Raw genomic sequence first — 25836 nt, 5'->3', positions numbered from 1 at the left:
GGCTGGCGGCGCTGCTACTCCAGGTAGATGTCCTCTGTGGGGCAGGTGTACTCCACAAACTGCTTGTAGAACTGCTGAAACGCGCGCCTGGAAGGCAGGGGCGCAGGTGACTGGGCGTCTCCACCCAGTCAGGTCCCGGGAGGCCTGGGAGCCGCTCTGTCCCCCAGGGAACCGCGCTTCCCAAGCGGGAGCAGGGGAAGGGGCTCAGCGCAATCAGGCTTGGAAGCCACGCAGGGCCCTCAGCCCTCCCTCGAGGCCGTGGGAGGCCTGAGGCGGGACGCGGAGCACGGGGAGAAGCTGGGCCTGGCAGTGGGGCTCGCCGCTCAAGTGGCGCTTGGTGGGATGCACGCACGTACCCCACGGATTCTGCCAGGGCTTTGGTGGAATCTTCAGAGACAAAGACGTGGCAGGCAAACCGGTGGTCAGCAGGGTGCTTGGTGATGAACCCAAAGTACCTGTAGGAAGACGGGCCTCGCTGGTGGGGCAGGCTGGGCGCCACACACCGCATCGTGGCTCCAGACCAACCCCTGTGGCTCCACCTGTCCCTCTCACTTACTTGTTGTTCTTTGGATGATATCCACAGAAAGAGATGTTTTTTAGCTGGAAAAAGTGGCTACATTTATTCCCCTAAAGGAAGGAGAACCAAGAGGGTCGTCATCCGGCCCGCTGGGGCAGGGCAGGAGAGGCACTCCCTGTCACTGGCAAGTTCATTTATTTATTTTTGTATGTGGTGCTACAGATTAAACCCAGGGCCACACTGCTTCTTAGCTACACCCCAACCCTTCTTTTATTTTTGTTTGGAACACGGTCTCACTATGTGACCGAGTCTGTTTGCAAACCTGCAGTCTTCCTGTCTGTCTCTCAGGTACTGGTATTACAGGTGTGTACCACCATGGCCCACTAAGTTCATTTTCATTTAGCTTTAGGTACTGGGGATTGAACCCAGGGAACTCTACCCCTAAGCTATACCCCTGATCCTATTTTTTAAAAAATTTAAACACGGCCCCACTAAGTTGCTGAAGCTGGGATCCTCCAGCCTCAGACCTCCCATCCCCCCAAGTACTGGGAATATAGGTATGTACCTGGCGGTAATGGCAAACGTAATGGGAGGACTGGGGGCTTGAGGAAGGAAGGGGAGGGTGGGAGGAAGTCACCTTGGCCTCCTGGGAGTCATCAGCCTTGACACCTATCTTCACGCCCCGCACACTGATCTCTAGGACGCAGCTGGAGGGGGGGTTAAAGTGCACGGTGAGCCGGCGAGTGGTGGCAATCTGTGGGCAGGGGACATGGGGACATGTCAGATGCTGCTGGCTCCTCCTGGGCCCCGTGCCCCTTTACCCAGGGGACAGCGCGGGCTGGGCTGGGAGGGCCCCCACAAGGGGACGCAGGGAGCGGTACCTTTTGCATAGCGGCACAGAGGATGTCGTTGCCCTTGTGATAGGGAACCTGGACCGAGCCTAGGAACTTCACCCGGAACTGGTCCACCCAGTCGCTGTTTTTGGCCAGGGCTGGAAAGCAAGCTTGGAGTGAGGAGAGGCGGGATGTGGAGGGAGGGAGGCCTTGGAGCGACATGGCCGGCAGGGGGTGCCACAACCCGGGATGTTCCAACTTGCTTGGGCCTGACTTGTCAACTGTGAAAAGGATGGGAAACCACCCTGCCTCTCTTTCCTGGCTGGAGAGAGCAGCCTGTGGCAGCAAGTCAGGTGGGCAGAAGGGGGCCGGTGGTGCCGGGCGGGGCGAGGGCACTACCTGCCATGTGCTCAGGCTCCTTGGTGACCTCAATGGCGTAGTAGGCAGGAAAGACGCCTCGGGCGCCGGTGCGCATGTTGTAGGCCTCGTACCAATAGTCCTCAGCCTGCAGCTCCACCAGCAGGGGGTCGTCCACTTCCAGCTCCAGTTCATCTTCATGTCGAGGCACGAACCTGCCCCCAATAAGGCCACGTGAATTCCTCACGCAGCCTGCCACCGCGCCATCGGTTATTAGTAAACATGGTGGAACGTGGCGTGTGCCTGACACAGTGATCTCTCTGCGATGGACTAATGTCATCTGGACCCACGCCTGCCATGCGGGGACCCAGGGGCAAGGGAGGAAGAGGGCAGAGGCCTGGAGGAGGGCGGGAAGGGTGTAGGTCCGTCCCTCTCCAGGGTGCCTTGCCCTGGCCAGGTGAGGGCCAAGGTACACAGTCCTGGCTTCCTCGGCGGCACACCATAGCACTGAAGTGCCTGGGGCCACCTGGATGGGAGAGGGAAGAAGGGGTGTGGCCCTCACCTGAATATGGCCCGGTGGGTTTGCTCCTGCTCCTCGCCGTTGATGACACAGGAGAACAGCCCGAAGGACTCTGCACCTGTAGGTGAGGCGGAGGAGGGTGGCCCCAGCTCAGGCTGTGGTTGAGCAGCAGGTGGAGAGCGCTCTACCAGCACTCAGACCCGAGGGCCCGGCCACCTCAGGGATGGCACCTGGGCTCTCCGCCCGGCTCTCCCCCTGCCAACTCACTAGAGGAGCGGGAGCGGCCGCTCATGAAGACGTTCAGGAACTTCTTGGAGAAGTGGACGTCAGGCTCGTCGGGCGTGGAGTCCTCGGAGAGGCAGGCGGGGGGCCGGGGCCGGGGGGCCTCCTCGTACTCCTCGCCGATGGCCGACTCATAGGGCGAGGAGGCGGAGGCACAGTTGTCGTAGACAGTGGCTGAGTCGCTCTCGTCGCTGTAGTCTCCGAAGCACGGCCGCAGGCTCACCAGCTCCAGCTGCGCATGCTCATCCACCACCAGCGTGTACTTGACCGAGTCGTAGGACAGGGCGCTGGTGTCCGAGCTCAGCGAGGCCCGTGGCGGTGGCGGTGGCTCCCCCAGGCTCCCCCGCCACCCTCCGCCTGGGGGCTCCGCGCGCTCTGGGGAGGACAGGCAGTCGAAGCCCTCGTCCTCTTCGCTGATGGAGGGGTGCGGCCGCCCTGCGGCTGAGGGGTAGGCAGCCGGGTCTGGGTCGGAGCTGACCGACATCCGGCTCTCGGTGGGTGGCAGGAAGGTGGAGGTGGGCTCTGCAGGGTCCGGGGGCCGCTGCACGGGGGTCAAGTAGATCTCCTCGGTGGCCTCTAGCCGCACGTCTGCCTGGTAGTGGATTCGGTCTCGGTGTGAGTGGCCCACGCCACCAGGAGCGGCGGCAGGGGGACCTCCTGGAGGTGCCATCTGGGTGGCAGCGCTGCGGCGACGAGGGCTGTCGGTGGAGGTGCCGCGGTCCTTGGTGGGGGCGGGGCTGCTCTGGGGGGGCAGCTCATCGCTCAGGCAGATGTGTTCATGCGGTGGTGTCTGCTCCCCTGGGGGGTGGGCAGGTAGGTGCTGAGGGCAGGTGGCCCAGCCAGGACTCTGGGCTCCCTGCTCCCTCCAGTTCCTTGTCCACACAGAAGCCCGGGCAAGGCCTCCCCAGGTGCTGGGGCCAGTCACGGCAGACCTCAGCCCTCCCCACTGGGCTGTACAGGGGGCCCAGTGAGCAGAGACTGCTAGGCTGGGTCCGGGCAGTGGGACTGAGTCAGGGCAGGCTGAAGCCCAGCTCAGGGAAGGGGTCTTGACTCACCTGTCTTCAGGGGTGAGGACGACCGAGACACCCGATCCTGCCAACTGTGCTTTTTGCCAAGAGAATTATTATTCAGTGTGTCCTGTGCAGGGAACAAAAGGCCCTTGTGAAGAGGCCGTCATCAGTGCCCGGCACAGGGAGGCCCTGGCCCTGCCCCCATCAGGCCACCCTTAGGCTGCTTGCTGCACCCGCTGGCCTCCACTGGCCCAGCCTCACTCCCTGGAGCAGGCAGGGGCGGTGCTAATTCACCGCCCTGCCCTCCCCGCAGGCCTGTGGGCTCTAGGTGGCCTTCCCTCCTGGCTCAGGGCAGTTGGCCAACCTTCAGGGAGACCCTCTTATCAGCTTCAGTCAAGGTGTCAAGGGCCAGTGTGTTGTGAGGGAGGGAGGAGGGAGGAGGAGGAGAAGCCAGAGAGCGCTCTGGAGATGGTCATCTCTGCAGCCTGACATTAAGGAATCGCATATAAGGTGCTCAAACCAGCCCAAGAGGAGGACAGAGTGGCTCCCTGCCCCAGAACTCAGGAAGCTGTGGCTTAGGAAGAAGCAGGGACCTGCTGGTAGAGTCTGGAAAAAAAAAAAAAAAAAAAAAAAAAAAAAAACCCTGGGAAGGGTCTCCCCAGCAGCTGGCCTGGGGTACTGGGATGAATCCAAATGCTGACTCCATGACATGGCCCCTCCCCACAGATGCACAAGACTGAGGAATGACAGATGTAGCTGTCAGCAGTCCTCCTTCCTAGATCTCCCGGGCTGCCCATCCACATTCTCAGCCCCTAGAGACTCCTCCACAATGCCCACATACAAGGCTCCCCACACCCAACTTGCGCTCCCTAAGAACGCCCTCTTAAGCCCTCACATTGACAAGCTGGGCTGCCAAGAGCCATGCCAAGAGGATGCTGGGAAAGGGACCAAGCCTTCCCTGCAGCCCCTGCACCATCCACCAGGAGCCCCACCCCCCTGGCTGCTCCTCTGCACCTCTCCAGCCTGGGCCTGGAAGACAAAGGGCCACAGCCAGCTCTCCCCACCCTATTCAACTCTTCTTGGCATCCAGCCACCCCCCCCCAGGGGCCCTAGGCCCCCAACTCAGCCAAGCAGCTCCATCCCCCACTTCACTCCCTTGCCTGCTGGAATCTCCAAGATGCCCAGACTTCAAGCCGGCTGCTGCTGAGCTCCCATCCGCACCTCACCACAAGCCCGTCGACCTCCCCGCACAGACACCGTTTCAGATGCTCTTTGCTGCAGGCACCCCGTCCTGCCCCACTCCACCAGGAGCCCCACAACCTAATGGAAACCCTGACTCCGCCAGAGGTCGCAAACTCCTCCTCAACCCCAAAGGCCTGCTCTCCCAGTGCCCTACCCCTCTCCTTACTCCAGTCCTTCTGCGGTCCCCGCCAACACCCTCACAGTCCCTGGCACCACACAGCCGCCTAGACCCAGCCCGCCGCGAGGCAGACCTACCGGGCCCTCGGCGCACCGCGGCCCGGCCAGGCCCTCCACCTGGCTGCCCACCTGGCTGCCCCCGCGATCGCGGGTCCGGAGCCCCCGGCACTCGGCGGCCCCTCGCACTTCCCGCGGCCGCAAGGCCCCGCCCCTCGGCCCCGCCCCCACCGCTCGCCCTCACCTGAGACCGCGGCACCTGCGGGAAGAGGTTGAGCGTGGTGGGCCGCTTGGGTCGGTACGTGTCCCCGCCGCCTGGACCTTGGCCTTGGCTCTGGCCCTGGCCCCGGGGCGCCGGCTCCTGGCCCGACTCGGCCTTGGGCGGCCCCGCTCCCGGCCGCCGCGCCGCGCGCTCCTCGTCGTCGTCCTCCTCGTCCTCCTCCGCGCCGGGAGTGTCCCCCGCCGCGTCGATCAGGTCCATCTGCAGCATCTCAGCCTGCAGCCGGCTCCCCGCGCCGCCGCCGCCGCCGCCCGCAGACAGCAGCCCGGCGCGCGGGGGCTGCGCGGATGCACGGAGGCGCGTCAGGGGCGTGGCCACGCGCGGGGCGGGGCCTGGGCCTAGCTCCGCCCCCTCCGGGCGAGACCATTCCCGAGGAAGGGTGAGGGGCCCGGGCCGGGAAGAGGGCCGCTCCGCCTGCCCCTGCGAGGGAGCGCGTGGCCGCCGCCTCCCCACGCGGCCAGCACCTTAGCGGGTCCGGCCTCTCCACGCCCCAGGTGCACCCCTCCTGCCTCCTAGCACCCTCCTGTTCCCTTGGTAACGGCCGGTGACCTCACCCGGGTTGTAAACCCAGCCCAGAGTGAAATCACCGCTGTTGTCATGGGAACGAAGGGGTCGCCTAGGAGTTCGGGCCCCACATGGGATTGGAGGGGGCGATTAGTATTTGAAGAGAGCCTTAGGAACACTGAGTCTCAGCCAGGCGAGCAAGACTGGGCCGCAGTGCGGACCGGGAAGAGGGACGCCGAGGGGGAGGGGCGAGCGGGCGCCGGAACCGGGACTTGGCATCCCCGCCCTCCCCTGTCTCCTCTGAGCCCAAGGTTCCAGGTCCCTCCAACGTGAGATCACCCCAAGCCGGCCCTGCCGCGAGAGACCCGAGCTGGTTCCACCTCTACCGCTAACTCCCCGGCACCTTGGACAGATCCCTGGCCCCTCGGCCCCTCCTTGGTTGACTGGGTACACTACCCCTGCCTCCCAGCTTTCCAGAGAACTGCAAAGTGTGTGTGTGGAGGTCCCCAGGAGCTTGTCTAAAGGCAAGGGGGCATGCCTCTAGCTACTGCAGGCCAGGGTGGTGGCAGAGTCCAGACAGGTGTAGGCCCTTGGGGAAGCATGCCAAATCCCTGGGACCACTCCCAAGTCCACAATGAGTGGCTCTGCCTCCATCCCCTCCTGCCTGGTCAGAGAGTGGGGCGGGGATGGGAACTGGAGCGCTGTCCTTGCCCTTGGATTTCCTCTTGCCCAGGAGAGCTTACAGAAGTGCTGGGGTGGCAAGAGGTCAGCACTGAGGCCAGAACCCTTCCCCGACCCACACTGCAGCCCTCCTAACTCCACGCCTAGCTGCCGCCTCCTGGGGCAGAGAGAAGCACCAGGCCCTAAAACCTAGCCCTGTGCTTTGCCGCCCACCTCTTGGCTAGCTGGCCCCAGCTTCCTCTTCTGAAAAGACAAAGTGGGGCTCCCCTTCCGATCCAGGCTCCCCAGCCGAGGACTTGGCAGCCTCCAGATCTTTAGAGGCAGGGGAGCACCATCTTCCCTGGGCAAAGCCCAGGCCCGGAGCTGCGGCGGTGCTGGGCCAGCCCTGGAGTGGGCAGAGGGTCTGGGAGGCCGAGTGTGTGTGGTCTGGTACAGGGGTGGCTGGTAGCCATGCGAGCTACCGGGCAGGCGGTGGCCCTTTTTCCTCCCCCAGAGCACTGCAGAGTCTACCAGACTCCACCCTGCCCTGCCGCAGGCGCTGTGCCAGGGCTGCTCCCGAAAGGGCCTTCCCTAAACTCTGGCCCTCGTCCCCACTGTTCTACATCTTAAGAGCTCCTGCCCTTCCTCCTTGTGAGCAGTTGAGGGATCTACTTGCTGCCTTAGTCCTGGCAAATTATTTAATTGTTGTAAAAAATTATTTAGGAAATTCTAATTGAGCATCCAAGCCCCGAGCTGGATGTTTCTTGCATCCTACTTTACAAGGTGCCGCACCGACCTGGAAGCTCCTCTGTGGGCCTGGGGATGCCCTGTCCCTGGTCTGCCACCCCGCCCTGAGGCTCGCAAGAGCCAGCCCTTACCCGTAAGGACAGGGTGTCTTTGCACTGCAGGCTGATGCCACACTCATCAGTAATCTCCGAGAGGTCTTCATCTTCAAACTCCTCCAGGCTGATGTCATGGGTGAGCCTGGTGGGGACGAGAAGCCAAAGTTATAACGAGGGGACCGCTGAGCCCGGGGGTCTCTCCCTACTACCTCTTGCAAGGAGCAGCCTCTGGAAGGCAGGTCACAGCCCCCTGAGGATGGGACTGGGTCCCTCCGCACCGATGGAAGGGGCAGCCAACAGGCAAGGAAAGAAATTGGGACTCATGCCAAAGGGCAGCCTCCCAGGGTGGCAGAGGAAGAGGAGCCCAATAGGTCAGAGCCTTGGCTCTGCCAGATAAATGTCTCCCAGGGTCAAGGCGCCCAGGCCAGTTCCCGCAGAAAGAATTGAGAGTAGAGAAGAGACTCCAAGGGATGCCTGGAGTTCACAGCGCCCCCAGCCTACAGAGGTGCAGGCCTGGGAGCAGGCCAGGGAAGCCTGGCATCAGTGTGGGCATCTGCAGCCCATTCCAGAGGGAACTGCCTCATGCTGTGTTCTTGGCCTCATCCCTTCAGCCACAAAATCTCGCCTTGTTGTAAGGACCCTGAACAGGAGGCTGCGCAGATGCAGTCAGGAAAGGCTCCAGGCTGGGAGACAAACCAGACGGAGCACCTGGGCCCCGGACTCCGAGCTGCCCCAAGAAGACCCAGGCCAGCTCTCTCTGCACCCACCTTGGCAGCAGGGCTGGTCCAGCCCCTGCAGAGCCGGCCTTGCCCTGCACTGCTGCCCTAACCCTGGCACCCCGCCTGGTCTGGTGTGAGTGGGACATTTGGGAAGTTGGGGCGAAGGTCTGAGCCTTTCCCCCAAAACAACCAGGAGACTGAGGCACAGAACAAAGGGAACCCACTGGTCCAAGGTCACCCAGGAGAGGGGGCAGTTGTAGCCCCCAGGGGAACCTAGGAGGTCCACACCCTGCCTCTCATCCCAGTCACAGCAAATAGGGACTCTCCTGAGCTCAAGGTGTTCCCCCATCCCTCCCGGCCCCAGCCAGCCCCCACGCCCCCTACCAGCGCTCCCACTGATCCTCCAACCAGCTGTCACTGTCTGGGCTTGAATCCATCTTCAGCACCAGCCGCATGGAGAGCCCTGCCTGGCCAGGGGGCTGCGGGGCCCCAGGGCTGCCCTCTCATGCCCAGAAGGCTGTGGGGGCCAGGGCTCAAGGCAGGGCTGGGGCCTCCGGCCTCCACCGCCTGGACCTGCCTTCCTGTGTCCTGCCGGCTGCGGAGGCCTGGGGAGCTCATTAAAAATAGATGGGCCGGAGAGGAGGCAGCAGCTGCCGACCCGGGCCCAGCCCCAGCTCTTCCAGCCAGCCCTGTGCAGCAGCTTCCTCCCAAGGCCCGCTGCGCGCCGGAGTCACCGCCTCCCCGCGGATCAGGTTACCGCAATCAATGCCTCCGGCTCCACCTGCCCTTCCAATGCCCCTGCTGGGGGCTGGGGTGGCCCCTATCCCTGGCCCAGGCTTGTAAGCAGATGGCAGAAATCTGGGATGTTCCCCCAAAGCCAGCCTCTGATCTGCTTTAAAGGGCCAGCACCATACTTAGGGTACCAGGTGCAAAATGGGGGGCTTCTAGAGCTCTCCAGGAAGGAGTGCCCATCCTTGCAGCCACCTGCTCAGGCCCCAGATGCCATCAGGAGGCTTTGGTGGGCCCAGGGCAAGTGCAGGCTGTCCCGACCTGACCTGGTTGGGTCTGGGCTGCCTCCCTCCCAGGCAGGGCTCCATCCTTCAGGACCCAGGAGGCCCGCTGCCAAGGGCAGGCCAGCCTTGGGCCCCTTGAGAGGGCTGGAGCAGTGGCTGGGTGGCATTGAACTTCTTGTCATTTGGGAGTGACTGTCAGGACCTGAGGGCCCTGGAGGGAAGTGCAATGGACCTCCAACTGGGGAAAGGTTTTCTCTATAGCTTCTCGGATCTGGTATGAGGGTAGTAGGTCCCCAGGGCCGTGGGGGTGTGGCCACGAGCAATGTGGAGGTGGTTTGGGGAGGAAGACCCTGCCCAGAAGCCAGAGAAGCCCTTCCTAGACTGGGTGAAAAGGGTGGCATCTTGGCCCTGGGACAAGAGGGACAAGAACCCAGTGAGCAGCTTTGGTGCTGCCTGGAAGGTCACTGCAAGGCCAGGGGGACTCATCCCGTGGGGGGAGCCAGGGGACCCTGGGCATCTGACCTGGAGTGCCTTCAGATGCCCCTGCCAGTGACCCCTCCACATATCTGTCTCCTCACCACCAAACCCTGGTACAGCGTCTGCTTGTGCCTCCCAGATCACCCACTGCCCCGCTTGTCTCAGTATCCCTACACCTGCACCACCACCTGCCACATCAGGCAAAGCTTCTGGAAACACCAAGGTCCCTCTGCCCCATACATGCCCCCCCCCCAAGGTCTCAGCTAGGGCTAGAGTCCTGTGTTTGGTGTTCAAGGCCAGGCTCCATGGGTAATGCACAGGCTCTCAGAGTGTGCAGGCCAGGGGCCTGCTCCGTGAAGCCCACTTTCCCGGGAAGCCCTCCCTGCCCTCTCCTGTGGCTGGTGTCATCTGCCTGGCCGTAATACATTGTGGTGCATGGAGCAGCCTTGACCAGGCCTCCACCAGAGACACCCCACCCACCCCATGCTGCTCCAAAGGTGGACGGTTCAATCCCCACCCTGGACACAGAAAAGGATCAATCTGTGTCCCTCCCTTTGGGCACCATCTAGACTAGCTCCTGGAGGCCTGAGCTGGTGGGGCCACCTGCATACACTAGGTGCTCAGTACCTGCTGCCAGCTGTCTGTCAAAGGACATCCTCGGTGTCCAGCCCTCCTCTCATCTGAAGGGTTCAGAGGAGGGCCCACCGGCTCTGGCTCAGATGACGGGAGGTGTCTCAGCACATCTCTGTATCCCCAGCAACCCCGACTACCCACTTCCTTGGGCAGCAGGGCTGGGTGGGGCAGGCTGGGCTGAGTCATCCTTCATGGATGAGGGAACCAGGCTTAACTGGGAATGATGCGCCAGGCTCTGTGGGCCCAGATAGCCTGTGCCCAGTCCCCTCACCTCTTCCCTGAACCCACCCAGGAAACGCATCCTCGGGGCGACCCCTGCTTGGACTTACAATGTGCTTGATCTACTCAAACACCTTATCTTACATTGGGGGGCTTTGAGGCAGGCCAACAGAGCGATGGGGTCTCCATGTCAGGTTTGGAGCAGGAGGCCTGATCGACGACTCACAAGCTGACCTCCTGGGCAAACCTCCTGCCTCTTGGTGCCTCCCTTCATCCTTGGCATGACCTTGGGAGGGGCTTCTAGGTCACCTGCTCTATGAGGAGCACCAGGCTCAGATAGTGGTGCCTTGGGCCTCAGTTTCCCACAGGTGAAAGGAGGCTGCCTCTCCCTGCCCGGGGTGCTGGGGGGAGGAGCAGGAGCCAGGGCTTGTGAGTTGCAGCTGCTGAAAGGCCACTGCCAAGGGTCACCGTCACCTGGACCCCGCCCTCTCCTCTGCTCTCCTATGCTCTCCTCTCCTCTGCTCTCCTCTCCTCTCCTCTGCTCTGCTCTCCTCTGCTCTGCTCTCCTCTCTTCTGCTCTCCTCTCCTCTGCTCTGCTCTCCTCTGCTCTCCTCTCCTCTGCTCTGCTCTCCTCTCCTCTGCTCTGCTCTCCTCTGCTCTGCTCTCCTCTCCTCTGCTCTCCTCTCCTCTGCTCTGCTCTGCTCTCCTCTGCTCTCCTCTCCTCTGCTCTGCTCTTGTCTCCTCTCCTCTGCTCTGCTCTCCTCTGCTCTGCTCTCCTCTGCTCTCCTCTCCTCTCCTCTGCTCTCCTCTCCTCTGCTCTGCTCTTGTCTCCTCTCCTCTGCTCTGCTCTCCTCTGCTCTGCTCTCCTCTGCTCTCCTCTCCTCTCCTCTGCTCTCCTCTCATCTGCTCTGCTCTCCTCTGCTCTCCTTCCTCTGCTCTGCTCTCCTCTCTTCTGCTCTCCTCTCCTCTGCTCTGCTCTCCTCTGCTCTCCTCTCCTCTGCTCTGCTCTCCTCTCCTCTGCTCTGCTCTCCTCTGCTCTGCTCTCCTCTCCTCTGCTCTCCTCTCCTCTGCTCTGCTCTCCTCTCCTCTGCTCTGCTCTTGTCTCCTCTCCTCTGCTCTGCTCTCCTCTCCTCTGCTCTCCTCTCCTCTCCTCTGCTCTCCTCTCATCTGCTCTGCTCTCCTCTGCTCTGCTCTCCTCTCCTCTGCTCTCCTCTGCTCTGCTCTCCTCTCCTCTGCTCTCCTCTCCTCTGCTCTCCTCTCCTCTGCTCTCCTCTGCTCTGCTCTCCTCTGCTCTCCTCTCCTCTGCTCTCCTCTGCTCTCCTCTCCTCTGCTCTCCTCTCCTCTGCTCTCCTCTCCTCTCCTCTCCTCTGCTCTCCTCTCCTCTGCTCTCCTCTGCTCTCCTCTCCTCTGCTCTCCTCTCCTCTGCTCTCCTCTCCTCTCCTCTGCTCTCCTCTGCTCTCCTCTGCTCTGCTCTCTTCTCCTCTGCTCTCCTCTCCTCTGCTCTGCTCTCCTCTCCTCTGCTCTCCTCTCCTCTCCTCTGCTCTCCTCTGCTCTCCTCTCCTCTGCTCTCCTCTGCTCTCCTCTCCTCTGCTCTCCTCTCCTCTCCTCTGCTCTCCTCTCCTCTGCTCTCCTCTGCTCTCCTCTCCTCTGCTCTGCTCTCCTCTGCTCTCCTCTGCTCTGCTCTCCTCTCCTCTGCTCTCCTCTGCTCTGCTCTCCTCTGCTCTGCTCTCCTCTGCTCTGCTCTCCTCTCTTCTGCTCTCCTCTCCTCTGCTCTGCTCTGCTCTCCTCTCCTCTGCTCTGCTCTCCTCTCCTCTGCTCTCCTCTCCTCTGCTCTCCTCTCCTCTGCTCTGCTCTCCTCTGCTCTCCTCTCCTCTGCTCTGCTCTCCTCTCCTCTGCTCTCCTCTCCTCTGCTCTCCTCTCCTCTGCTCTCCTCTCCTCTGCTCTGCTCTCTTCTCCTCTGCTCTCCTCTCCTCTGCTCTGCTCTCCTCTCCTCTGCTCTCCTCTGCTCTCCTCTCCTCTGCTCTCCTCTGCTCTCCTCTCCTCTCCTCTGCTCTCCTCTCCTCTGCTCTCCTCTGCTCTCCTCTCCTCTGCTCTCCTCTCCTCTGCTCTCCTCTGCTCTCCTCTCCTCTGCTCTCCTCTCCTCTGCTCTCCTCTCCTCTGCTCTGCTCTCCTCTGCTCTGCTCTGCTCTGCTCTCCTCTCCTCTGCTCTGCTCTCCTCTCCTCTGCTCTCCTCTCCTCTCCTCTGCTCTGCTCTGCTCTCCTCTGCTCTCCTCTGCTCTGCTCTCCTCTCCTCTCCTCTGCTCTCCTCTCCTCTGCTCTGCTCTCCTCTCCTCTCCTCTCCTCTGCTCTGCTCTCCTCTGCTCTCCTCTGCTCTCCTCTCCTCTGCTCTCCTCTCCTCTCCTCTGCTCTCCTCTCCTCTGCTCTCCTCTGCTCTCCTCTCCTCTGCTCTCCTCTCCTCTGCTCTCCTCTCCTCTGCTCTCCTCTCCTCTCCTCTCCTCTCCTCTCCTCTCCTCTCCTCTCCTCTGCTCTCCTCTGCTCTCCTCTGCTCTCCTCTGCTCTGCTCTGCTCTGCTCTCAGCACCGGATGTTCTGGGTTTCCCAGCCCGAGCTCCTGGCCCTTCCCACTTATGGATGACAACCATGGGGAAGGAAGGGGAGAGAGGCTCCCTCTTAGTCTCGCCGGATCCACCTTCTTGGAAACCTGAGCCCTGAGCACCGGAAGGCCACGTGAACTGGCCCACACAGCCGTCCCTGGCAGGGCGGCCCTCTGCTGTGGGCCGGGAGCCGCCCTTGGGGCAGCCACCGCTGACCATCACAGCTGCTTGCCCACTGGGTGGACAGCATCCACATCAGCTCTGTCTCTGTGCTGGAGCTTGGCCTCTGAAGACCTCCCCCGGCCTTTGGAGTGCATCTTCAGATCCAAAGCCCCTTCCTCGTTAACCTCCCCTCCCCTCAGATGGGGCCCCACCTCTCTTCTGCCAAGCAGCCCCCTCCCTGGGCCTGGCCACGTGGCACCCCACACTTCCTGCCCACTGCTGGGCTGCCCTCAGGGCCCGGGGCAGAGGCGCCTGGCACATTCTGTTGATTTCATGCTGGCCTGGCTGGCCTGGCTGGGTGCTGTCACATATCCCCACTGCCTCCTTCCCTGACAGCAGTCCAGCCCTTTTAAAATCACCCTTGCGTCCCTGGAGTAGCTGAGTTGGAACACGCAAGCGCATGCTAGTGGGGAAGCCCAGCTTCAGCTGAGCAAGTCAGAGCCATTCCTGAGGTGCCGGCTGTGAGGAAGGATGCTGGCCAAGAGGCCTGGGTCCCAGCCAGGGCCCCATGTGCCTCCGTGACCCTGTGGCCCAGGGCCCCACCTGCCCTGCAGCCCTGAGTGCGGAGCACAGAGCAGGCTCCCAGGGCCTCCGCAGGACACCTGTGACTCAGTGCTCACCTCTCGGCAGGCCCCCACGGCCCTCTGGCTCCCCCGCAGGCCACTGTCCACCAGGCACCGGAGTCCAAACCAGCATCCGGAGCCTAATCTGGAGCTGTGGCGCCTCCCTACTCAGCCGCCTCCCTACTCAACCGTCAGGAGCTCCCTGGCCTGAGGGCAAGGGACAGAATCCCCCTCCATGGCTGGAGGCCCGGTAGGCCTCCCCCTGCTCCAACTGCATTGTGCCCCCACCCCACCCTGCACCGTCCAGCACCCAGATGCTTCCTGACCTCCTGGACCAGGGCCAGGCCATCTGCCTTGCCGCCAAGTCCCTGGTGCCCGCGGCTCTGGAATAGCTCGTTTTCCCTTTGGGCTCCCCTGAGAGGCAGCCCAGAAGGTCCTCTCAGCCCAGAAGGGCAGGATCAGGTCTGTCCCATCCACACGCGTGGTGCTGAATGGGTACTTAACCAGGGCTGGGAGGGAATGAACGACCACGAGCATCCCCGGTCCTCCTAGACTGCTGCCTCGGACTCTCTAAGCCAGGCCCCACTTGGACTCAGCTTCCTCTGTCCTCACCCACACCTGGGGGGTCTGGGGTTGGAAGTCCAGGCCTCTTAGAAGATGGCTCTGGCAGAAATGGCGGTGACCTGGCCTTGTCCTCAGGACCCTCTCTCGTTCCACTCCTACTCTGATGGACACTGGGAACAAGTCCCTTGGTGTGGCACTCCCTTCATGACCATGTCCACACTGGCGCCAACTCCAAGGAAATCTGAATTCAACTCAAGAAACAAGTCCCAAGGGACAGCCCCCACTTGGGGCCACAAGGCCTTTGATTTGTTTGAACACCTTGGTGCTGTTATATGGAGTAGAATCGGGATGCAGCCGCTGGGCTTTGGGGAAACTGCTCTGAAGAAATCCTCCCGCAGGTGGAAAGCCCTCAGCACAAGCAGCCTCTGGGTGGCAGTGGGCAGGACAGCGCGGGGTTGGGGAATGAGCATTTTAAAGCCTGTTGCTGATGTGGAAACTGGCAACGAATAACATGGCTCCAGACCAGGATGCATCACACACAGCCGGAAGCACACACAGCGACGTGCGGTTGTGGATGTCTGGGATCTGACCTCTCCATCGCTCTCCTCGCCAGCTCCCAGCACCGCCTCGCTCCAGCCCCAGCCGAGCAGCTCACCTGGACACCCGCTCTGCACACAGCCTGTATACAGTGGGCACTAAATACATGCCTGCTACTCTGTTACGGGAAGTGCTGCTGGTGGACTGAGGCGCAGGAGCAGGACCCGGGTTCCTCGCTGCTTCTCCAGTGACAGAGCGAGGCGAGAGCCCGGGGTCGCTCGTACTGGGGACAGGGTGCGTGCTGGAGTGGGTGAGGGCCCTGAGTGGGGATGGCGGTGCTGACACAAAGTGGGGCCGCCTGTGGGTCCCACACCACAGCTGGGTTGCGGCCCGTTCCCAGGCATCCGGAGACCAGCGGGAAGGCTCTGAGGTCACAGCTGGGGACCTCGGTCTGTGTGAGGCAGCCCCCAACCCACAGCTCAGGCCCATCTGGAGCCTCCACCGAGAAGGCGGGCTGCACAGCTGGGGTGGGTGGTCCTCCGCCTGGCTCTGGGGCGTCTCCTTGCCCAGTCCTCCAGGTGAGGTGTTCCCTGAGACATCAAGACTTCGGCGGCCATCTCCACAACACTCCTGCAGCTTTGACTCCAGCCTAATCCTCCTCCCTGTTCCCAAACCAGCTTGAATCCTCCAACTGGGTTCTTGGCGATCACTAATCTGATCTCTCTCTGTGTTTTAGTCCTGGGAATTGAACCTAGGTGCATTCAATCTCTGAGCTACACTCCCAGCCATTTTTATTTTGAAACAGGGTCTCACTAAATTGCTGAGGCTGGCCTTGAACCTGTGATCCTACTGTCTGCTGCAGCCTCCCACGTTCTGGGATTATAGGCTATGCCACCACACCCGGTTCAGTGATAACCAACTTAAAATTCAGTGCTGTGACCACCCTGCCTGCCAGCCCTATTGCCTCCCACTGGACAGCCCGGGCAGCATCCTGGATGATCGCCCCTCCCCCGCACTCCACACCCCTCCCCCAGTGGGCTACCTCACCCCCCACATCACTCTCACCTCCATCCTCAAGTCCCCACCCCTCCTCAGGGCGATGCCAGGCTTCCAGGCTCTTGCTGGGTCCGCTCTGCCCGGCAGCCCTAGGGGTCTTCCTAGAACATCCTTGCATGCAGCACCAGCCCTGCCCCTGCCGGCCCCACTGTGGGTCAGCAAGGCCAGTGGCCCCTGTGCCACCCTGCTCCCCTCACTGCGGGACAGGACGTCACTGGCCCTGCCTCCTGGCCTCCAGACCCACCGGCCTCCTCTTGGTGATTTTATTTCATTTGGTATTGGGGACTGAACCTAGAGACATTCTGTATTGGAGCTGCAACTTCGACACTTTTTGTTATTTCTTATTTATTTATTTGTACTGGGGGTTGAACTCAGGGCATTCTACCTCCAAGATACACCCCCAGCCCTATTTTTATGTTTTATTTTGAAACCAGGTCTCATAAGTTGCAGAGGGCCTCATGAGGTTGCTGAGGCTGGCCGCGAACCTCCTGCGATCCTCCTGTCTGTCGCAGCCTCCCAAGGACTGGGATTACAAGCGTGCGCCACCACGCCCGGCTACTTGCTTATTTTGAAACAGGGTCTTGCTAAGTTCCTGAGGGTCTGGCTAACTTGCCGAGTCTGGCCTTGAACCTACAGTCCTCCTGTTTGGGATTCCTAAGTGCGGGGATTATGGGCATGTGCCGCCACACCTGGCTCCTCCTGGTCACTCTTGCTCACCCACCAGCCTGAGCGCAGAGGCCCCTCCCCTGCTGGGTCTCCTGACCTTCCCCTCGAGGCCAGGAGCTGCACACCATCGCATCCAGCCCTGTCTGCCGAGGCCTCTTTGTCAGCCTCCCTCTTCTTCACTGTCACCTTTGTGATGGCCAAACGCATCCTGTGAGCCTGGCCAAGTGCCGCGTGAAGGAAGGGACACCCAACCGCGTGCCACCCCAGAGACACCCAAGGAGGTCCCTGCAGCTCGGCGGCCTGTCTCTCACCCCAGAGGTAGTGTGGTAGGGCAGATGCAAACCCCCGGGGGCGTCCGGGGCCTGGCTCCGCAGCTAACTTCTGTGTTGTTTGGGGAAGCCACCGGCTCTCTCCTGTTTCCACGTAAGGGGGCAACTGGTTGGATGAACTGATTTCTTTTCCATTTTTGTTTTTCAGTGCCGGGGAGCACACCTAGGGCTTTGTGCACGCGAGGCCGGTGTTCTCCCACTGAGCTCCCCCCAGCCCTGAGGAGCTGAGCTCTAAGCGCTCTCATCTCATGGCGCCCTTCCACGCTCCAGGCGGGCGCTCACTCTACTTCCCATGAACACCACTTTGTCCTGCTAGCCCTCCCACATGGGCACTGTCCTCTGTGCCCCCCCTCATCCCACTCACCAGCACCAATGTGCCCATTGTGTAAGCTTCCGAAGTCTCTCTTCTAGAGTTCTCTTTATATTGGACATATATAACTTGTATTTATTTATTTATTTATTATTTATTTGTGGCATTGGGGATGAAACCCAGGGGCATTCTACCTCCAAGCTACGCCCCTAGCCCTATTGCTTATTCTTTATTTTGAAACAGGGTCTCATTGAGTTGCAAAGGGCCTCACCAGCAGCTGAGACTGTCCTCGAACTGGAATCCTCCGGTCTTGGCCTCCCAGATGCTGGGATTATCAGCATGCACCACCGCACCTGGCTTTTTTTTTTTTTTTTTTTTTTTTTTTGGCAGTACGGCGACTGAATCCAGAGGTGCTCTCCACTGAGCTACATCTCCAGTCTTTTCTTGTTTTATTGAGATAGGGTCTTGCTAAGTTGATCTTCTTGCCTCAGCCTCCCTGAGGAGCTGGGATTGCAGGTCTGCGTCGCTGTGCCTGGCTCCTGTATCACCTTAAATTTCCTTTTGTTAAGCCGGGCATGGTGGCGCACGCTTGTAATCCCCGCGCTTGGGAGGCTGAGACAGGAGGATCGCACGGGTTCGAAGCCAGCCTCAGCTACTTAGTGAGGCTCTCAGAAACCTAGAGAGACCCTGTTTCCAAATAAAATACAAAAAAAAAGGTCTGGGAGTATAGCCCGGAGGTAGAAAGCCTCTGAATTCCACCCCCAGTACCACCAAAAAATAGATAAATAAATAAATAAATAAATAAATAAATAAATTCCTTTTGTTATTTGTAAATTACACAAGCAACCTATACACATGCTCATTATAAAAATAAGTAATACAGAGGATGTAATATAAGAAGTGAAAATCCCTCACCTAACTCCATACCCAGCCATAACCACTAGTCACCAGATGAAATATTTCTATAATTGGAAAAAAAATCAATATTTACTTATTTATTTATTTTGTGGTGCTGGGGATTGAAGCCAGGGCATTCTACCTACAAGTCACACCTCAGACCTGTTTTATTTATTTTTATTTGCAAAAAGGGTCTTGCTAAGTTGCTGAGAGCTCTACTCAGTAGCTGAGGCTGGCTTTGTACCTGTGATCCTCCTGTCTCAGCCTCCCAAGCACTGGGATTACAAGCTGTGCCACCAGATCCGGCTGGCTTCTATTTTTTATTCTTTATTTTGTGGTACTGCAGGTGGAACCCAGAGGCTTTTCTACCTCTGGGCTACATTCCCAGACCTATTTTATACTTTATTTGGAAACAGGGTCTCACTAAGTTGCTGAGAGCCTCACTAAGTAGCTGAGGCTGGCTTCGAACCTGCGCGATCCTCCTGTCTCAGCCTCCCAAGCACTGGGATTACGAGTGTGCGCCACCATGCCTGGCTTATTCTTTATTTTGAAACAGGATCTTACTAAGTTGCAGAGGGCCTCACTAAGTAGCTGAGGCTGGTTGCGAACCTCAATCCTATCTCAGCCTCCCAAATGCTGGGATTACAAGTGTGCGCCACCCCGCCTGGCTATCTCCTATTTATTTAAACCAACACCAACAAACAGACACTCCAGCCCCTCCAGGTCCACGCCGTGCCTGCACCTCCATGGGGGCTCCTCCACTATCCCAGGGTCCTCTTTGTGGCCTGAAACCAGGCCGCCTGGGTTCAAATCCCAGCTCTGCCACTTACCTAGCCTCATCTGGAAAGCCTGGATGGTAACTGTGCTCCATGCGCGTGGTGGGAGGGAGTCAATGCCTTATATGGAGAATGCTCTGAGGACGGTGCCTGGGCAAACCAAGCGCTCTGTGTCAGCGGTTAACACCCCCGTCCTCTGTTCTCTCTAGAAGGGCAGCACCTCATTTTCTCAATTAAATAATAAATCAACAAGGCATTATTGAGCACTTACTCTGCGCCGAGCAGGGAGAACTTCAAAGTTTTGGCAAGGACCCCCGATGGCTTCCTGGAGCTGACAGTGGTACTAGGGCCCGGGAGCACAAGCAGGTGCACACACGTGTACACACACAGCCCTGGAAATCCTCGGAGCCTGCTAGGCGAGTCTCAGGACCGCTCTGAGCAGGGGCCAGAGCGGGCATCTCGAAGAGGAAACAAAGGTTAGATGCACAGTCTCAGGGCACACAGCTAGGAAAGATGGCCTGAGCCAGGCACGGTGGCGCACATCTGTAATCCTGGTACTTGGGAAGCTGAGACAAGAGGATGTAGGTTTGAGGACAGCCTCAGCAGCATAATGAGGCCCTTGGCAAACTTAGTGAGACCCTGTTTCAAAATAAAAAATAAAACACCAGGTGTGGTGGTGCACACTTGTAATCCCAGTACTTGGGAGGCTGAGACAGGAGGATCAGGGTTCGCAGCCAGCCTCAGTTACTTATTGAGGCCCTCTGCAACTTATTTATTTATTTACTTATTTATTTATTGTGGTACTGAGGGTGGAATCCAGGGGCTTTATACCTCCGGGCTATACTCCCAGACCTATTTTATACTTTATACTATATTTATTTTTGAAACAGGGTCTCACTAATTGCTGAATGCCTCACTAAGTAACTGAGGCTGGCTTCGAATTGTGTGATCCTCCTGTCTCAGCCTCCTAAGCACTGGGATTACAAGTGTGCGCCACCACACCCAGTTGGCCCTCTACAACTTAGTGAGAACCTGTTTTAAAATAAAGAACACAAGCCGGGGATGGTGGCACATGCTTGTAATCCCAGCACTGGGGAGGCAGAAACTGGAGGATTGCAGTTCAAGGACAGCCTCAGCTACGTAGTGAGGCCCTTTGACTGAGACTCTATTTCAAAAATAAAGAATAAAAACTAGGGCTGGGGGTGTAGCTTGGAGGTACAATGCCTCTGAGTTCTATCCCCGGTACCGCAAAAATAAAGAATACAAAATTGGGCTGGGGGTGTAGCTTGGAAGTAGAATGCCCCTGGGTTCCATTCCCAGCAGCACCAGAAAAAAAAAAAGAAAGAAAGAAGGAAAGAAAGAAAGAAAAGCAAACGGGCTGGGGTATGGCTCAGAGGCCGAATGCCCCTGGATTAAATCCCTAGGTTCAAGGCAGGCAGGCAGGCAGGCCAGGATCCAAACCCAGGCATGTTGGACCCATGACCCAACCAAAGAGCCACAAGATAGCATGACTGCCCAGGGTTGATGGGGCTGGGCCAGGGGCCTTGAGAGGAGGGAGGAGAGAAAGGGCAGAGAGGGCTGGCCATGCAGCCCGAGACACTGACCCTCATTATTCCCACGAGCTGGCCTTGTCTCCGCAGGGCGTCCCAAGTCTCCTGGAGAGCTGTCCCATGTCAAGCATTTTGGCTCACCGCCCCATGTCCCACTGGCCCAAAGCTGGCCCTGTGCTCCCTGGCTGGCACCCCAGCCCCTCTCACTGAAGCCTGTGTAACTGCCTGCCAGGGGCAGGGCCTGGAGGCACAGTGGGCTGAGTTCACGAAGACCCCAGTTCGAGCGCAGCCTCTGAATTTCTTGGGGTCCTCAGGCAAGCCTCCCCGCTTCCTTAACCTCAGCCCCATCTCCACAAAGGGCAGACAGGAGGAGAGGCACTCGGGTGGTGTGAGGGCTGGGCCGCAGCTGCCTGCTAGCTGCAGGCGGATACTTGTTGAACAGTGACTTGATGTGCATTCTCCTTTCCAGACAGGAGTCAATATTAATTAGCCCACTTGACAGATGGGACCCAGAGAGGACAAACCCTGCCTGGGTCCTGCCTGCAGTGAGGAGGTAGCAGAGTAGGATTTGAACCCAGCTCCCTCACAGCCTGACACCCTTGTACCGCAGAGGCCTGGGGCGGGCAGGCTGTGTGCGCTGGAGGCCGTGCACAAGTCTAACATGCATCCCAGGCTGCAGCCCTCCAGCTGCAGGCCCCCTCCCCTGGCCCTCCCAGCCGGGCTCAGGGCCTCAGGGCAGGTTTCTGAGCCTGATGATGCCATTAGAGGTCCCCAGAGTTCCCTGTCCACCTGGGGGCCTGGGAGCCAGAGACCCCTTGGTCAGAGGAGGAGCTGGCGCCAGAGGCCAGCTGGGGCCTGGCTGGGGCGGGGGCCCCAGGAGAGCAGAAGGCGCCAGCTCTGGAGATGGGGACACAATGGGATGTCTCAGCTCCCTTTCCCTAGAGTCTGGAACAGTGACATCCTTCTCTGCCTCTTCACCAACATGGGGATGGAATTATGAGAGGGAAACCCATCCCTCCCCCTGCCCCCTGCAGCATCGCCCCCTTCATATCTCTGAAATCCACCTGGCTTCATGCCAGATCGGGGTTGGGGTGGGAGAGGAGCTCAGGCCAGGGTCCTGGGTACTTACCCAGCAGAGATCCCCCAGTATCCTGGCTACTCCTGGACAGACTCCCCCTCCCACAACGACCTAGGATTCCCTAGTTGAGACTGAGCCTTCTGCACCTGTCCTGAGACACACCTGACCAGGTGGGTGCTGCCCGATTCCAGAGGGTCCTGGCCACGCCAGCCTAGCAGTTAGGCCCATCTGGCCAGGAACGACTGGGGGAGGGGCCGCGGCTCCTTCCAGCATCAAGGTTGTCGGTTACTCATAAAACTGGGACCCACGAGACACCCCAGCTCGCTCCCATCTCCAGCCAGGAACCTTGGACCAGGCAGGGCAAAGCCCGGGCCCGCCTGCCCGCCTTCTCCGGGATCTCAATCCAGACCCGGGAGCCAGCCGCAGCGCCGAGGTGGGGAGACGGCAGCCTCCGCGCCCCCTCCTCCAATTCCAGCTCAGAGCCTCCCACCCCAGGGCGTGGAATGGCGGAGGGCGCTGCACCAGGAATCTGCGGCGGCTATCGGTCTGCGCTCGAGGCTGCCGGGGGTTTCGGGAAGAGACCCCATCCCCGCGCCGCCCTCTCGGCCCGGGGATGGAGGTTGTGGGGTCAGGGCGGGGCAGCCCGGCAGATCGGCCCGGCCCCAGGGACCGGTAGTCTCACCTGAAATTGGGAGGCGACGCGATGTGCAGCCCCAGGAACGGGGAGGCAGCCGGCGGGGACGCGGCTCCCCCGCCCAGGCCGCCGCTCTCTCGCTCCGCCATTCCCGGGCACAGCCCTGGCCATCCGGGCGGAGCGCGGCGTGGGGGCGGCGGCGAGGGAGGGCGGCGCGGCGCGGGGGGCCCGCCGCCGGGGGCTCGCGGGGCGCGCGGCGGGCGCACCTACGCGGGGCAGGGCGCGGCTCCGGGCGGCTCCGGACGGCTCCGGCGCGCTCCCGAGCGCCGCGCGCGCCCCCGGCCGCCGGGGTCTCGAGGCCCCGCCCCCGGCGCTCTCCGAGGTGCTGGAGCGCCCGCCCCGCCCGAGCTGCCGCGACTCCCCCACCCCGCCAAGCCGAGCTGCCGAGCGGACTGCCCAGGGGTGCACCTAGAGGCCGGGTGTCAGGTAACTAATGGCCAGACCCTGGCCCCCAAGTCCATCTTTGGCTGCCCACACCAGGGACAAAGAAGGCAGGTGGGAAAGGAGAGGGTGTGTGTGTGTGTGGGGGCGGGGGATGGACTCCAAAAAAGCAGAGTCTTAGAGCCGGGTGGTGTGAATTCACAGGCTGGCTCCACAAGAGGACAGGCAGAGGGTTCCTGCGTTGGTGACTTCACGGCCCCCATCTGTGCAATGGGGACAGTAATTAGCCCTCTCTTGGCTGTTGTAAGGACAAAAACTAAGAAATGGTTGACCCTGGGAGCTGGGAACACTGCACTGGGACCAGGGTTGCCCACGTTCCTCCACAAGGACCCTCCCAGGTGTCCTCTAACAATTGACCCACACCTCCCTTCTGCTCCAAACAGCTGCCAGTGGTGAGCCGGCCCTCTTGGCTGGCTTCTTGGCGCCCCTCTCTTCTCAGCCCCTCACTGCATTTCCTGCATAGCACCCCTCCTTTGCATCCAGACCCTCCAGACCTGGCTCCTCACATTCCAGAACCTGGGCCTTTCCTTCTGCCCTCATCGCCGACTTGGCATTCTTTTGGTTATTTTGTTCCATGCAGCCCTGAGGCTTGGCTGTAGGTGGCTCCTGGTCTTCTCTCCTGCTAGAGGGTAAGCCTGGTCTTCAGGGCCTGTGTTCCCAGACTAGGTTATCTTGCGGAGCATGGACTGGGAAGGCCCACGACCCAGCTGGGTGGGTCATAGAGCTGCTGGCCAAACGTCACAGGGCAGGGCAGAGCAAATGTTCACAGCTTGTGGGGTCCTATGTGTAAATCTTGACAGCCAGCTGGTCATGCTGGCACGTTTTCTTTCCATGAAGTACCCAGCAAAGAGCTGCAGGCACTCGCGATGCGGCAAGAACCCTCTTCTCCAGCCCCTAGAACACCTGGGACCTAGAGCCGAAGGCCTTGGCTGCCCTTCTTCGTGCCAGAGGGCTCGGGGGCGGTCACTTTACCTTTCCTGCCATTTTGGCTCAGGCCCCTCACACGAGGCCCTGCCACCATCTGCGGCTATGGGCCTACCTTTTCCTCCCAGGAAAGCGGTCTTGCCTAATTATTGTGACTAACAAGATGCATGCTTGTGCCAGCTAGGGGCATCCTCAGGAGGTCAGGAGGTCAGGGGTGTGTGCACGCACATGGAGGAAAACTCCCACTTCCAGAACTGCTTGTTTAAGAATAAAGGTATCTTAACTTCTCCTGGGGCCAAGCCAAAGCCACAAGAGAAGCTGGGGAAGGGAGAAGGGAAGGAAGGCAGCCCAGGTCTGGTGGGAAGGAGGCCAGCGGGAGCTTCAAAGCAGAGCCAAGAGTGAGAATTTGAGTCAAGTTCCTCCCTTTCCTCCCTCTGTGCAGAGCAGATTGTGGTTTTCTTTGGCTTTGCGTGGGCCCCTTCCCCAGAGGGAAAGCCCGTGTGCGGGGCACTCTGGCCAGATGGTGTGAGACAAAGCCAGCATGCAGGCCCAGGCTTGGTGTGGCCTATCTCCAGTGTCGTAACAGCAGAGGACCCACCTGCCCTCCTCCACATGGCTGAAGTGGCTGCCCTGAGGCTGAGGACGCTCTGGGATCTGGCCAGACTGACCCAGTCTGGGGGGTCTAAGCGAGTCATGCAGGGTCGCAAGCAGGAACACAGCCTGGGCCCACAGTGCCCGGCGGACCCTGAGCAACCTCTCGATCTGCCACAAACAGGCTCCAAAGGCGCTCACAGGGCGCCTCCCTGCTCCACAGGGTCAGAGCTCCTGGCAGAACCCTGACAGCACTGCCTCACTCAGATTCGGCCCTGCCCACCCCGGCCCCACAAGACCGACACAGCACAGCTTTACTCAGACAGGATCAGACATTTATAAAACAAGTGGATATTCACAAACTGTGGGAGAAACACATCTGTGCAGCAGTAAGAACACTCCATATAAAGTGCATTTTGCCTGCGACCATCCTTCCGATGCTGGCCCTCAGACCCGGCTGCAGGGCACTGCACTGCAGCAGCCCGCAGGCCAGTGGGCTGGAAGGGGCAGGAAGCCGCCATGGCGCTCCAGGCCCTGCACCCTCTGCCCGTAGCTCCCGCCCCGCAAGGTTGATCTGGGAACGGCCAGCATGCCAGGAACAGAGGGGAAACGGGGCAGGTGGACCTGCCAGCTTGTTCCTTAGCAGAGCTGCCATCCAATAGACAGGGCAAGGGAATCATCCGCAAAGCTGAAGTGCTGCTACATAAATATTGCATCTGAACCCGGCCTTTGACCCCGGCCTCCCACGCTCCTTCCAGCACCGCAGCTTCGGATGAGGGAACAGGGAAGCCCAAGCCAACGCCCTGACACACTCCTGTGCCTCCCCCACGGGATCATGGACAGTTCAGTGAGGACGACAATCGACAGTTGGACTCTAAAGGCAGCTCTCTGGCTGAGGGAACCTGAGGACACCTCAGGAGAAGCCTGTCAATGTGCTGGACGGCTGGGGACGGGAACACTGAGGCGGGGAAAGGTCACAGGAGGTAGAGAGGGAAAGGCCCCAGGCCGCGTAATGTTACATGTGAGAACAAAAGTCCAAACAGGAATTTGCATTTCAGCTTTGTGTGCACACATGTGCGTGAACACACACACACACACACCCTTCGTGGATCAAGCGCAGGCCACGGGGCAGAAGGAAGACTTGTTCTCGTTGACCTCGTGGTCCTTGGCACGGCTTCTCTCTCAACACGGCCCTCGGCATGGGAGGGAGGGCAAGGCCGCTCCTGGAATGCAAGGCTCGGCCTCCCTGGTGCCAGCCTCCCACCTGCTGCTTCTGGAAGGGATGGTATGCTGAGTGGGAACGCTGCTTGGACTTCTGCCCACTGTCCCTGGCAGTGTCCACTCATCAGTCCCTCTGCTGAGTGCTGGAAGCCTGGCTACTGGGCCAGCTGTCATGGAGCCTGGGTGCTGACCAGTCCAGGGTGGGCCCTGGAAGCCTCCAGAACAAAGACTAGCCAGCTTCCCTGGCCAGCGTCAGCTGTCCTTGCAGGAGCACTGGCCTTGGAGTGTGGCCAGAGTCGTCGAGGGCCTAAAGCCACCAGGACTGGCCTCCTGCTGGAGGCCTGGCTGGGCCGGCCCGCAGCTCCTGGAGAGACGCTGCGCTGGCCTCCACTTCCAGGGAAGGAGCAGTGGGAGCAGGGTTCTACTCCTCACCTGGGCTCTGAGCCCCAAGACGCTGCGCTGGCTGAGGCTGCACCCCCAGTGCGGGCACACGCCGCCCAGGCAGGCATCTCTGCACCTCTGGATGACGGCAGAAACGTTTC

The 25836-nt window shown here is 60.3% G+C and overlaps 1 protein-coding gene across 3 annotated transcripts; it reads right to left on the bottom strand.

Annotated features, from left to right (window-relative positions):
* Nucleotides 1-14: 14 nt before the first annotated feature.
* On the bottom strand, nt 15-22206 carry MAPK8IP1 (mitogen-activated protein kinase 8 interacting protein 1; the record flags this gene model as incomplete). 3 transcript variants are annotated; one of them, XM_080695503.1, is made up of 12 exons in its annotated part: nt 15-87; nt 357-455; nt 557-627; nt 1155-1271; nt 1399-1508; nt 1750-1922; nt 2270-2345; nt 2495-3307; nt 3565-3646; nt 5180-5494; nt 7258-7363; nt 22106-22206. In XM_080695503.1, the coding sequence occupies 12 exons, from the start codon at nt 22204-22206 to the stop codon at nt 15-17; spliced, it is 2136 nt and encodes a 711-aa protein (XP_080551629.1). The 3 variants fall into 3 exon arrangements, with proteins under 3 accessions (XP_080551629.1, XP_080551630.1, XP_080551631.1); XM_080695504.1 differs by lacking the exon at nt 22106-22206 and adding an exon at nt 8325-8395; XM_080695505.1 differs by lacking the exon at nt 22106-22206 and adding an exon at nt 8325-8395 and having other exon boundaries at nt 5180-5416.
* Between the last annotated feature and the right edge of the window lie 3630 nt (nt 22207-25836).

This window comes from Muscardinus avellanarius (assembly GCF_963383645.1).
Source record: "Muscardinus avellanarius genome assembly, chromosome: 1".
NCBI classification, from domain to species: Eukaryota; Metazoa; Chordata; class Mammalia; order Rodentia; family Gliridae; genus Muscardinus; species Muscardinus avellanarius.
The sequence above is the reverse complement of the archived record's forward strand: the minus strand, read 5'-3'. Positions and strand labels throughout refer to the sequence as shown.